General features: G+C 38.0%; 1 protein-coding gene across 1 annotated transcript; it reads left to right on the top strand.

Moving 5' to 3' along the window:
- The first annotated feature begins 10,019 nt into the window (after window positions 1-10,019).
- LOC126970834 (probable asparagine--tRNA ligase, mitochondrial) lies at window positions 10,020-14,293 on the top strand. Its single transcript, XM_050816978.1, has 3 exons — window positions 10,020-10,202; window positions 10,294-11,304; window positions 13,986-14,293. The coding sequence occupies exons 1-3, from the start codon at window positions 10,077-10,079 to the stop codon at window positions 14,241-14,243; spliced, it is 1,395 nt and encodes a 464-aa protein (XP_050672935.1). The 5' UTR covers window positions 10,020-10,076; the 3' UTR covers window positions 14,244-14,293.
- Window positions 14,294-14,610: the final 317 nt, after the last annotated feature.

The following is a 14,610-nucleotide window of genomic DNA, read 5'->3' as shown; positions in this document are numbered from 1 at the left end:
TAAATAAATCATTTATTTTCAGGCATTATCCATAGATATACAAACAATCTTAACTAAAATTAAATTACATAATACTGTTGAGTTTAATTTGATATTAATTAAATTACAGATAAAATTACAGTTTAAAATTTAAGATATGTCATAATCACAATTAAAAAGAAAATAATTAATAATAATAATATTAATAATTAGAAATTCGGAAAAAAAAACTATAATAATTGTTAGTAAAATGTCCTAAATTATGTTAGTATTATTATAACTAAACAGGCAAATGAAGCCGCATAAATGCCTTTATAATTGGCCCATCATAATGACTAGCAATGGTTTGCAGAATGATGTTAGGGCTACCCCGCAACCTCCTCAGCAATGACGCGGTTCTTTTGCGTTGGATGGCATGGAAGCCGTCCACCCTCGCATCCGCCAACATTGCCGAAGCACTGCAAAAGCGGGGCAGCCCCAACATTAACCTGAAACCATTGTTGTACTGAACGCGAAAAGCACTAAGCGTTCTTTGAGTATATCGGATCCACAGGCTGCTCGTATAAAAGGTTTGACAATATGCTTTGAAAAGCGTTATCTTTACCTCACTGCTACATCAAGCAAACCTGCGAGCCAGCATATTATAGTATTATCGGCGGCACAGGCACGGGCGACTCGCACGCGCTGCACGTGTCAGTTGACGAGGTGGCGCGGCAAGTCCCCGGGCCACGACCACCCCAGTGTGGAGCATGAGCTATACGGTGGCCCTAGGCTCTTTGAGACAATGGTAAGATTATACAATTCATTGATTCGATTATAGCTATCTCAGTAGATGACGAAAACGATTGTAATACCGATAGTTAAAAACAGAGCTGATGACGTCTACGACCCTAAAAACGACCGCTCTATTTCTCTCACAACAATATTTTCAAAAATTTCTGAGAGGTTGTTAATACCTCACTGAAATTGCAATATCAAATTATATTGCGGTCAGTTAGGTTTTTGTAGCGGTTTATCAACAGACTTAGCCATTGTTGCCTTAAAAAGTAAAATGGCAAAATGATTATTCAGATACCTATCGGTTAAATTGTGGCGTTAGACATTGATGACATGCCTGCGTAGCCTAATGACATCTGTGAAAAATATGCGGAAAAACATGGTTTATTGTATAATTAGACTAAAACGGAATTTGTGATATTTAAAAACAAAAAAGGTCCAGAAAATGTTCTGCCTATAAAACTATGTGGCTCTTAACTGTAATATGTTAAGGCACAATGCTACTGATAACGCCGACGTACGCTCCGTACTTGTCTTGAATTTCATTATTAAACCCAATGATATTTAAAAGTATAGATAGGTTACGTAGACAACATTCGGTGTTTGAAAATGATACACTAACGCACACATGAATAATTTAACATTGCAAAAGCACACTACATTACAATTACACGTCAAAGAAGGATAGTAAATGCAATTATCGCAAGCGAAAAAGAGATAACTCTAATTTGCTAATTGCTTCGTATTCTAGAAGTGGGAGAGACACGCTGCCGTCTTTTGACGTCAGCACAATCGGGCCAGACTCGTCCGGGTTAATTACCACACTCGCACAGAATACCGGCGTGAAGTAGCGGCCTAGTGCCGCTATGTTTCGCATAGGTTAGTGTCGAGGACCGGTGGCCAGATTTTTTAAGCGGCAAATTGCCCGTGCAAAATCAAAACACGTCGCCAAAATCGGCGAGCAGCTTTCCAGTTACCCGACCGGAACACGCAAGTTCTGGTCGTTGTCGACAGCTGCTCTTGGTAACTTCAGCCAGCCGTCCATGCCGCCGTTGCACATGAGGAATCCTGGAAGAGGACACCCTGGCCCATACGGCAAAAGAGAAAGCCGATCTCTTGTGGACTCTTTTCACCTCCAACTCGACTCTTGACGACAACGGAAAAACACCGCCGACCATCCCGCGGTGTCAGAGCTCTATGCCTGAAGAACAGTTCAGACAGAAAACTGTTAGGCGAGCTCTGTTTTCGTTGGACGTCAGGAAGTCGAGCGGGCCGGATGGCATTTCTCCAATCGTGCTTAGAACGTGTGCCCCTGAGTTGACACCGGTGCAAACGCGTTTATTCCGGCACTCTTATTCTAAAGGCGTAGTCCCTGACTCATGGAAGTCAGCCCTTGTCCATCCGATCCAAAAAAAAGGAGACAGTTCGGATCCGGCAAACTACAGGCCTATTGCTATTATCTCCCTGCTCTCCAAGATCATGGAGAGCATAATTAGCCGTCAGCTCTTGGTATATCTAGAGGGTCACCAGTTGATCAACGACCGACAATACGGGTTTCGCCATGGTCGGTCGGCAGGTGATCTTCTGGTATACCTAACACATAGATGGGCAGCGGCTATTGAAAGCAAGGGGGAAGGCCTGGCAGTTAGCCTGGATATAGCGAAGGCCTTTGATCGTGTATGGCACAAGGCGCTCCTCTCCAAACTTCCATCATTTGGGCTTCCCGAGAGCTTGTGCAAGTGGACCTCCAGCTTCCTCACTGGGCGCAGCATACAGGTCGTTGTCGACGGATATTGCTCGAAACCGAAGCCCGTGAATGCTGGAGTGCCCCAAGGCTGTGTGCTGTCTCCCACGCTGTTTCTTCTGCATATCAATGATATGTTGGACATCTCCAACATTCATTGCTATGCAGACGATAGCACTGGTGATGCCGTATACACTGGCCATGCAGGTCTCTCTCGGGAAATCGTCGACCAATGCCGAGAGAAACTTAGTGTCTTCTATCGAGTCCTCTCTTGAGAAGGTCGCGGAATGGGGAAAATTGAACCTTGTCCAATTTAACCCCCAGAAGACTGAAGTTTGCGCGTTTACCACAAAAAAACCCCATTTGTCGTATCACCGCTCTTCGACAACACTTCCCTCAAAGCCTCGCCTAGTATCGGAATACTGGGTCTCGAAATCTCGAGCGATTGCCAATTTCGTGGTCATCTGGAAGGCAAAGCCAAATTGGCTTCAAAGAAACTGGGCGTCATTAATAGAGCACGGCAATACTTCAAGCCGGCCCACATACTAGCGCTCTACAAAGCGCAGGTCCGGCCACACATGGAGTATTGCTGTCATCTCTGGTCTGGCGCACCCCAGTATCAGCTCGATCCATTTGACCACGTGCAACGCAGAGCAGCTCGAATTGTTGGGGACCCAGTGCTCTGTGAACGGCTGGATCACTTGGCGTTGCGTAGAGACGTCGCTTCATTGTGTGTCTTCTACCGCATTTATCACGGGGAGTGTTCCGAAGAGCTGTTTAACCTGATTCCTGCCGCCGAATTCCACCTTCGCACGACACGCCACAAGTTAGGATATCATCCTCACCATCTGGATGTGTGGCGGTCCACCACAGTGCGATTTTCTAGGAGCTTTCTTCCACGTACTACAAAGCTGTGGAATGAGCTTCCTCGTGCGGTGTTTCAGGGACGATACGACATGGGTACCTTCAAAAAAAGCACGTATACCTTCCTTAAAGGCCGGCAACGCTCCTGTGATTCCTCTGGTGTTGCAAGAGATTGTGGGCGGCGGTAATCATTTAACAACAGGTGACCCGTACGCTCGTTTGTCCTCCTATTCCATAAAAAAAAATTGTATAGAGAAAATACAGTTAATTCATCAAATATGATTTTTTACCGTACACCGTGATTTATGCCTAAATTACGATTCATTCATGAGTAAAAGCTATAAAGTAGTAAAACTGCATTGAAATTACATAGATAATATGTCATCGATTTTATAAAAAAATAATTTAATATTGATTATAATACATAGCCACATTGATGATATTATTTATTTATATATAAAATAATGAAAAAACATTCAGACACCAAAAGTTTTAAGATTACAATTATTATTTTTTGTATCTAATATGGTTTATGAATGTCTTTTTGTTGAGGTATATATAATAAGGTAATGGGCGAAGAAGAAAATCATCCATTGATTCTTCTGCAGTTAGCACGGGATATATTAAAAAAACTCCTACGTAAACAAATAGCACTCACTGTCTACATCCATATATGGTTTATGAATGTCTTTTTGTTGAGGTATATACAATAAGGTAAGTGGCAAAGAAGAAAATCATCCATTGATTCTTCTGCAGTTAGCACGGGATATACTGAAAAAACTCCTACGTAAACAAATAGCACTCACTGTCTACATCCGCTACCTACCCTAAAACTTGTTTTAGTAGTTTGATAGTTCAGCTACCTATATACGCACTTGTTTATTAAAAAATATTACATTCACTGCAACAATGACTTTTTTACATCATTTCCTAAAATATTCTACCTCGATCATAGATCACCGCAACAGACAGCATCAATATTTTGTCATTTCTGTACGTTAATCTATGATCGGCTTGGCGGCGATCGGCCATGAGGCGATTGATTTTCGGCGCGCTAGTGACATATCTACCTCTTTTAATACTTTATTATCATTGATTAAACCACGGTAAATCTTCTAATTTAGTTTAATAAAATTATTGTTATTTGTTTATAAAGGTTATATTTCCGATAGTCAAAGTGTTTGGATTAATTGCGAATCAGTTTAAGTGTTAAATTAAGTGAATTTAGATCAACATTGTGCAACGAGAATTTTATAATTGACGGTGATCCGTAAAAAAGTGCGAACGATTGCGTGCAATAATAGCGCTAATGATCAAGCTGATTGAGGCGATTACGGCAGCATAGGTCACTGACAACGACGTGTTTTGTGTTCGGATCGGCGAATTAAAAAGTGCAACCTTTTAAACTATACACAAAAACAGAAAGCAATATGTGTAAATATGGCTGGAAAGTCCGATTACAGTAACGTTAACATGAAACGCGGCGGTGATTCACGTTCTAACAAGATGATATCGATATCTCTCAGCAGTTTTTGGACTTACGGAATTACTTTGACTCCAAACTGAACAATATGAAGAAGGAATTATTAGAGGATTTAGCTTCTAAAGTAAGTTGTTTCGAGGAGTCAGTGAAGTTAATAAAAAACCAGCAGAGCACTTGCACACGGAAGTGACCACTCTACAAACAAAGGCCACAGATTTAGAATGTTAAAATCAAAAACTTAAAACTAAATTGACCGAATTTGATTCTCTGCAACGCACAGTAAACGACGGTGAGCAACGGGCTCGTCTCTCGAACCTCGAGATATTTGGAATACCAGAGAGCAAAACGGAAACTTTAGCGCCGATGATCTGCACTTTCGCGGCGGTGCTCGGGTTGGCAACGACCGCTGAAGACATTGAGCTAGCGACTCGATTCCCTTCTCGTAACAGAACCCAGTGGCTGCCGAGAACCACCGTCATTAAATTTAAATCAACTCAGCGCAGAGAAAACGCGGTCTTATGTCCTCTGATATGAAAATCCCTGGTGAAAGAAAGCCTATATTTGTCAACGAGCATCTTACCCCCGTGAATAAAGCACTGCTGCCACCAGAAACAAATGTAAGGAACTGGGGTTTCAGTACGTATGGACACGGAATGCAAAAATATATGTAAGGCCACACGACAAGGCTCCCGCTACTCGAGTGTTCAATTTGGAACAATTGCTAAGGAAGAGTCATTAGAAAATGTTTATGACGGATACTTTGTCCTTCAAATAATATTTATCCTTTTTTATAAATGTACACATTTATCTGTCCTGTATGATACTTGCTTTGTAACCTCAGCACATACACACACACTAAACTTACTACACAACACAACACACACTTACATTGGTCAGTCTAATTTTTTATATAATTTATTAGTCACCCGCATAAAATGCTATGGTAGTTATTTCCTACAGTTATATTTATTTTTACCATTTTACTACGATGACTTTTAAGTTATATTTTCAAAACTCACGTAGCATTCGCGGCAATTTCACAGAGTTTAATCACGGGCTACTTCTTCACGACTATCACGTGGTCGGTATTTGTGAAACTTGGCTGTTAGATAGCATCCGAGATACAGAGGTAAGTGATTAACGGTATGACGTGCACAGGCGTGACCATTGGTAGGCGGCACTAAGCAGCGCGGCGGCGGCACCCGAGCGGTAGGCGGTGGCGTCATGCTGCTGACGCGCCGCGAGCTCGCCGCATGTCCTCTGCTCGAACCCGCTCCGTCTGATGCTGCCTATGATCTGATACACGTAGTGCTGCCTGCACTAGTGTGGAGTCAATACAAGTGTATTGAATACAAGTGTATTGACTCCACACTAGCATGTTTCTCTGTATCGAGACTAAGAGACTCGTCCATCATAACAGTTTTGCGTCTTCTGGCATCAATATGAGCCGGATTTGGACAACCAAACTATAATTGGCATTTCTAAAATAATTTCAAGGAGAACTGATTTTGTAGAATATAAGCTTCATCAACATCAGCCGAAAGACGTCCACTGCTGGACAGACAAAGGCCTCCCCCAAAGATTTCCACGATGATCGGCACTGCGCTGCCATAATATAAGAAAAGAAGATTTAAAAGATTATAAAAATAAACTAAAAATCCACGATGTGTCGAAACGTATCAGCACTGATGGAATAACCCATTGATGAATTTAAAAAAAACAAAAAGATAAGCTTGTCGCAGCAGTTACTTCTGCGTCTATCGTCACCAGTTAGGTGCTGGTCTGCTGCACTAAGTCAAAATAGAAACTATTTTGATATTTAATACAGATGTTATTACTTTTAATCCTTGCATTAGCTACTTTAAGCCGCATATCAACTGTTACTATCAATTTTATCGAGCGGCTATGAGAATATTAACAATTTGGCGAATAAGACTTGATAGCAAGCTAAGCAATACTATTTTATTGCAGCTTCGGCAAGAGGAACTAGAGCAGAAAGCTGCATGTCCTCAGTGCCTATCTGACTGGCAATATATAATATGCAATTTTATAGAAACAAATCCTGCAAATGACTATATTGTTATAGGAGATTTTAATTTCCATGAAATTACTTGGATAGATAATCCGGACAGGCCCTTCTGTTTGCCTCTAAATGTATCCAATGAGCTGCAACAAATTTTCTTGAATTCTCTCTCTAATCTTGGTTTAGATCAATATAACACGATTATAAATGGTAACAATAGATTCCTCGATCTTGTGTTTTGCACTTTGGAAGTACTATGCACTCGTTGCGACCTCCCTCTGACGCGTGAGGATATGCCACATCACCCCGCATTAGACTTAGAAATACCTAACTTACTAAACAAAAATATACCAAAGGATCCAGTCTATAAAATTTACAACTTTAAGAAGGCTAATTATGAAGTCATTAAATCTCGATTATGTTCTATACATTGGTCCTTTTTACTTAAATGCACCAATATTAACGACATGGTGACAAGCTTTTATGAGGTATTACAGAACATAATTGATGACGAGGTTGCACAAGCAATGTCTAATGACCGCCGTTACCCGATTTGGTTTAGTAAACCCCTAATCAAAATTATTAAAGAAAAAGCTAAATACCATCGCCTATGGAAAAGATTTAGTAATAAGTTAGATTATGATCATCATTTGCCGTACTTAGAAAACGACAAAAATATATTCAAAAACAATGCTGGACTCGATACATTGAAAAATGTGAAAATTCAATTAAAAGTAATCCAAAGTTTTTTTGGTCGTACACTAACGCTTTGCGCAATGATAAGCGGTTCTCCGTCCAGATATCATGCGGCGATATTGTGGCTAACAGTGGCCAAGAGGTCTGTAACAGCCTTTCGGAATATTTTCTCTCAGTGTACAAACAACCTCATAACTCCAACAATTATAATATTAACTTTCCTACTTTGCAGACAAATTTTACTAACACAATTAGCTCCATAGAAATTTCTAAAAATATAATTCTTAAATATATGTGTAATTTAAATATTAACAAAGGGGCTGGAAATGACGGTATTCCTCCTTTATTTGTAAAATCATGTGCAATACTTCTTGCTATAATTTTTAGGCAATCCGTTAATACAGGCGTCTTTCCCGATAAATGGAAAGAAGCTCATATTATTCCTATTCACAAGAGTGGCTCACGACAAAAAGTTGAAAATTATAGACCTATATCAATATTGTCAGTTTTTGCAAAATTGTTTGAGTCCGTTGTCTATGACCAGCTGTATCCAGCTGTCGTATTATGACCAGCTGTATCCAGCTGTCTTATATTCATCAACCGTCACCAACCTCGCTGCATTCACAGACTGCGTAACTAAATACATGGATGGGAGCTCTGGGAGGTTGACGTTGTGTACACCGATTATTCTAAATGTTTTGACCGTATTGATCATGGTATCTTAATATCGAAAGGGGTAGGTGTACATGGTGACCTCCTGAGATGGTTGATCTCTTATCTAAAGGACAGATTACAAGCAGTTAGGATTAGAATCATTAAATCAAACTTTGATTGCATACCATTAAATCAAACTTTGATCGCATACCCTCTGGCGTACCACAGGGATCTCACTTGGGGCCCCTGCTTTTCAATATTTATCTGTACGATGTGGAGACTTGCTTCATCTACTCCAAAATTTTAATGTTCGCGACAAACTTCAATCAAACCTTCATAGACTCTCAGATTACTGTATAATTAATCGAATGGAGTTAAATGTCAACAAATGCCAAACTATCACTTATACCCGAAAACGCAATTTTATGTCTCACAACTATTCTCTTAATGGTACCACTATTGCTAGAGCTGAGCACGTCCGTGATCTTGGAGTAATGATGGATAGTAAGCTTTTGTACACTTGTCACTATGATTATATAACACAAAAAGCTTATAGAATGCTTGGATATTTACATAGAAATGTTAAAAGTTTAAAAAAAATTGCCTGCCATAAAATTTTGTATTTTGCTTATGTTCGTAGCATTATAGAGTACGCCTCACCGATCTGGTCCCCATCGTATGTTACTTACATATCTCAATAAGAGTCTATTCAGCGGTCCTTTACACGTCGCCTAAATTATGTTCTTCTAAGAAAGTACGTATACGAGGATAGACTTCCATATTTTGGTCTACTTACCCTTGAAGATAGACGGATAGTAGGAGACATTTATTATTCGATGTGACTAACTCTGCAATAGATTGTTCGCTTCTGACCGGATGGTTCGGAGTATGGGCCGTACAGCACATACACGGAGTAGACAACTTTTCGACGCTGGCCAACCGCGTACTAATTATGGCAGACATTCTGTTTTGCACAGGGTAGTAAATTTATAGTTATTGACATTTTTTTCAGCAGCCGTAATAAATTTATTAACTCAGTGATCGAGCACTTGTCCCAAGCTGAGAACGATGCCCTTTAGGCAGCTGAACTGACTGAACACTACACACTACTCACAACTCATAACACTCTCACATATTCATACACACTATACACATATCTATTTAATAATCATGTTTCACAAGTACACATTATTCAGGACTTCTTCTTCTTTATTTTTATATAATTACCATTTATTTGCCCGCGTTATTATTTAATTATATTTTAATCTGCCAAAGTTTTTTCAAGGCAATACATGTATATAGTTTATAGTATTAATCTGTAGAATAGAAATGCTGTAAAGTTTGCTTAAAATAAATAAAATAAAATATGTTACCAAATTCAAATATCTAGACACGATGAAAGATAATAATCTACTAGAGAGACAGAGACGGTCTCTGGCTCTAAAAGCTATATGCATATATAGCACTTTTAACGCTCTCAGGGTGCAATAATAACTACATACCAAGTAATCAAAATATTGTTTTACGAATTATCCTTGACATTGCATTGAGAATGCCATGGCAAAAGTTTGTAATCCCAGATCATAATATATACGGGTTGGGTAAAAGTGCAGAAGCATGTGCTAAATCACATCATCATTGTTTACGAACCTACTTAAAGGGCAAAGAAATAAGTATATAATGTACTCTATGGCTAAGTACAACTTAAAACTACTCTATGGTCTGTTATATAAATAAATACTAAATTTGACTTAAAGGTCTTAGTTACCAGGTCATATAATCCCAAAAAAAAACTAAATAGTAAACAATAAACATTCGGAGTATCAAAATATAACAGCTTTAAATTTAAACAAAACATGTTACTCAAAGTATCGTGTAAATTGAACAATTTTCTTAGTATTAAACATGGTATAAAGAAATATTACAGTGTTCTAGCTTCTGTATTAGAAAAGCCTGAACTTGGGGAAAATGTTGAAATTAAGGTTATAAAGATATTTCGATGGAATGTTTTCTATTTAAACTTAATATATAAGTGTACCTACTATATTTTTTAAAGTGTTACTAATTCTTTAGGGTTGGGTAAAGAGCTTACGAGTCCAAAAGGAATTGGTATTTGCAGATGTAAGTGATGGTTCCTGTGCTCAGAAACTACAAGTTACTATTCCAAAGCACTTAAAAACTAATGATCTTACCTATGGCAGTGCCGTTAACATCACTGGAAAACTAGCTAGAAGTCCTCGGGGACAAATTGAATTACTCGCAGAGAATGTTAAAATCTATGGAAAATGTGTTGTTCTGGATGGCTATCCATTTAATCCTCGTACTTCACATCCTCCAGAATACTTACGTCGGTACTTACATCTTAGGTCACGAACAAACTACATATCAGCCATGCTAAGAATTCGACATTCTGTAACACAACTAATTCATAAGTATTTTTCATCTAAAAATTATATAAACATACATACACCTATTATTACATCAAATGATTGTGAAGGTGCTGGGGAAAATTTCAAAGTATTGCCAGATAATGAGGAAACAGTAAAATCAATGATGCAGCAGGGACTTAATAGTGAAACAGTTTATTTTGGCTCAAAAGCATTCCTCACTGTGTCTGGTCAGTTGCACTTAGAAGCAGTCTGTAGAGGAATGGGTAATGTATACACATTTGGACCAACATTTCGTGCAGAAAACTCAAAATCAAGGTTACATTTATCAGAATTTTACATGTTAGAAGGAGAACTAGCATTTTGTGAGACTTTAGAACATTTACAAAATACAATTGAGGACTTTCTCAAGTTCATTTTAACTGAAATAAGAAATTCAAATGAAAAAGATTTGAATTTAATTGACAAAAATAACACAACTCCTACATGGCTAAATAAACAATTTATAACTTTGAATTACGATGAAGCAAAGAACATTTTAGATAAGAAAGGTATGAATACTGCAGAAGTTGGTATAAATAAGGAACAAGAGTTAGCCTTAGTTGATTATTGCAATGGAGTTCCAGTTTTTATTGTGAGGTGGCCTAAATCACTTAAATCATTTTATATGAAGGAATCACAAAATGATCCAGAAAAGGTAAATATAAATTTCATTTTATAACCCCTGAGGTGCAAAGCTGCCACAAAGCGCATGGCGCTCATGCCCGTCTTAAGCCGCCGCGTGTTACCGATGCTAAGATCAACGGGCTCGTGTTACAATAAAATTTATTGCTTTTCGGCTTGTTTATAAAAAACTCTTTAGCAAATCTCGCTAACAGTCCGGGATGATTTATGTTGTCATTCATAGATTCAAGACATGATATAATTATGGTGCAATCCTGATATGATCTCATTTATAGAAATACTTTTACATGCAATCACAATGTTGTCTAAACTCTAATTGTCATCTTAAAAATTTCCAGGCTACTTCATCACTGGTCAATTTGTGTTGGTCAGTCACGGGAACTCTTGGGTTTTTGTTATATAAGTTATTACACTTTCTTAGTTCTGAATATAAATAAAGGGCAAACAACATCAGAGATTTGTTTTAACAATTTTGTGATATGATTTTAAAGCCAAAGTTTTAATACTTTTATTCGAGCAGGTTCCTAAAAACACCTAAATAGTCCAGTAGATTTTTGTATTATGCATATTAATGAACAAATTATAATTTTGAGGTACATACCACCAATGCATAAAGCTGCTTATGTTGAGAGGAATTTAAAAAAGTGATTTAAATTCAAGAAGAAAGGATACACTGTATATGCCATGTAATAGGTTAGCTTAGGGTAAAGGGCTCCAGCTCCTTCAAAGATTTATTACTATTTTACAATAAAATACAGGACATTACACTAGCACTCAATGAGCATAAATTCAAGAAATTGATTGGAAGGTGGCTTACTATAGTATACATGTAAAGCTAGAAAGGTTAAGTCCTGCTGAATTGGCCGAATCACTCGTTTTTTAGATCAAAATTAAGTGCTGAAAATAGATATTAGCACTAAATGGTGACATCTTTCAATTCCACTAGTTCTCGTTTTAGACTCTCCATCTAGCTCTTAAGACTGCTGGTGTCGTTATACTAGCCGTAGTTTGAAAAAAAAAATATTCATAAATCCTCTGCTACAATGGCAGCACTAAATTATTAGCTCATTTGAATTCCGCTGCAACTGTATATTAACGCGGTCGCGAATGGTACAATGATAGCTTAATTAAAAGTTTGCAGTGTTCTGATTTTTGATCCACCTATCACAGCACCAAATATCTGTTTTCAGCACTAAATTTTGATCTAAAAAACAAGTAATTCAGCCAATTTAACCTTTCCAGCTTTACAGACTTTACTACAGTAGATTAATATATAATATTGATTAGGCTAAGCAATTTTGTTAACATGATTTAAAAGGTGGCCTGGGAGTTTTTTGTCAGTTTTTACCCCCCTTTACGAACTAGCTGTAGCGTCATGACTTTACCAAGTGATGTTGTAATATGTTATGTTATTGTGATATGGTAAATAAATATATTTCTATTTTATTCTGAAACTCAACAAGTTGCATTTTAAAAATCATATTAATAATATAAAATAGCTATAGCTGTTACCCCGCTGCTCTCCAGAATCATGAAGAGCATGATTTAACAGCCAGCTCTTGGGCCCTACCTAGAGGGTCACCACTTGACAAACTACTGACAGTATGGCTTTTGCCATGGTCGGTTGACAGGGGATCTTCGGTATAGCTAACACATACAGGGGCGGCAAAACCAAGGGAGAAGGCCTAGCAGATAGCCTGGATATAGGCCTTTGATTGTTTATGGCACAAGGTGGTTCTCTTAAAACTTTTATTATTTAGGCTTCCCTAGAGTTTATGTAAGTGGTACTCTGGATTCCTCACTGGGTGCAAAATACAGGTTGTTGTCAACGGCTATTGCCCTAACCTGAAAGCCTGTGAACGCTGGAGTGCCCCCAGGCTGTGTGCTATCCTACCCTACAGATTCCGCAGTCATCTGGAGGGCAAAGCCAGATTGCCTTCAAAGAAACTGGCCATCTTAAATAGAGCATGGCAATGCGGCCCAAATTCTTGCAGACACATATGGAGTATTGCTTATCATATATGAAATTATTAGTATATATATTAAATTTGGATATTATCTCCACCATCTGGATGTGTGTCCGTCCTTCATAGTTTTCCTCGCGGTTTTCAAGGAACTTTCTTCCACATTCAACAAATTAAACAAAGTTGAATTAGCTTCCTTCTGCGGTGTTGCGGGTAGATACGACATGGGCAAATTAAAAAAAGCGCGTACACGGTGTAGGTAGTACGCGCTTTTGTTAATTTCACTCCATTCTGCGACATTCTCAACAGAGGACTCCATAGAAGACACAAGCTCTTCCCACCTTCCTTAAAGGCTGGCAACACTTGTGATTTCTCTGGTGCTGCAAGAGAATGTGGGCGGCGGTGATCACTTAACACCAGGTGACCTCGTTTGTTCTCCTTTTTCATAAAAAAATATGTATAATAAAATACCATTTGCATTCACATAAAGTAGACGTCAAAACATTGTTATTGTTTTGCTGTCCTACAGATTGTTATTTTGTGTATAAATTAAAGATAAAAGATGAAGTACCTCTGATTGGTCTAAACTAGTTACGACCTACTGATACTCATTGAATGTGAAATAAGCTTTTACAAATATATAGTTAGAAATGTTCTACTAAAGGTTTAATAATTTTATACTGAGGTTTTAAAACTTCGATTTTTTTTAATAATAGTTTGTGATTTTTAGGTTGATGCCTTGGATTTATTGGCTCCAATAACAGGCGAAATTGTGGGTGGCAGTCTGAGGGAAGACAATTATGAAAAATTAAAATTGAAACTACCCTCCGAATCTTTAAACTGGTATTTGGAGCTTAGAAAGTTTGGTAACATACCAACAGGTGGCTTCGGACTGGGCTTAGAGAGGCTTCTACAAGTGATATGTGCAATTCCAAATATCAAGGATACTTTGCCATTCCCCAGGTGGCCCCATAATTGTAGCATGTAGAAAATATGTATTAGATGCTGTTAATGTTAATAAAAATTTAATTCGCAGAATCATTTATTATTTACCAACTGACCTAATAGACTGTGTTCTATACATAATTTTTTTTACTAGCATGTACCGAGGTATTCGAGAATAATGTAGTCTAAAGCCATGGGAACTTAATGATTTTATAATATGTAGTAATAAACTGATAAGGATTACATATAAAGTGGTAATGTAAACAGCTTTTAAAGTATTTAAAATACACAATTCCACTATAAATTATCTTGTTATATCTCGAAGGGCTTAGACAATGTTTTGGTTGAAAGCACCCAGACGGCTTATTTTTTTCCGACACCCCCAACAAACATTGTTCATGTATATAAAA

The sequence above is a fragment of the Leptidea sinapis genome, chromosome 22 (genome assembly GCF_905404315.1).
Source record: "Leptidea sinapis chromosome 22, ilLepSina1.1, whole genome shotgun sequence".
NCBI classification, from domain to species: Eukaryota; Metazoa; Arthropoda; class Insecta; order Lepidoptera; family Pieridae; genus Leptidea; species Leptidea sinapis.
Note: the sequence above shows the minus strand (reverse complement) of the source record. Positions and strands in the feature narration are given on the sequence as shown.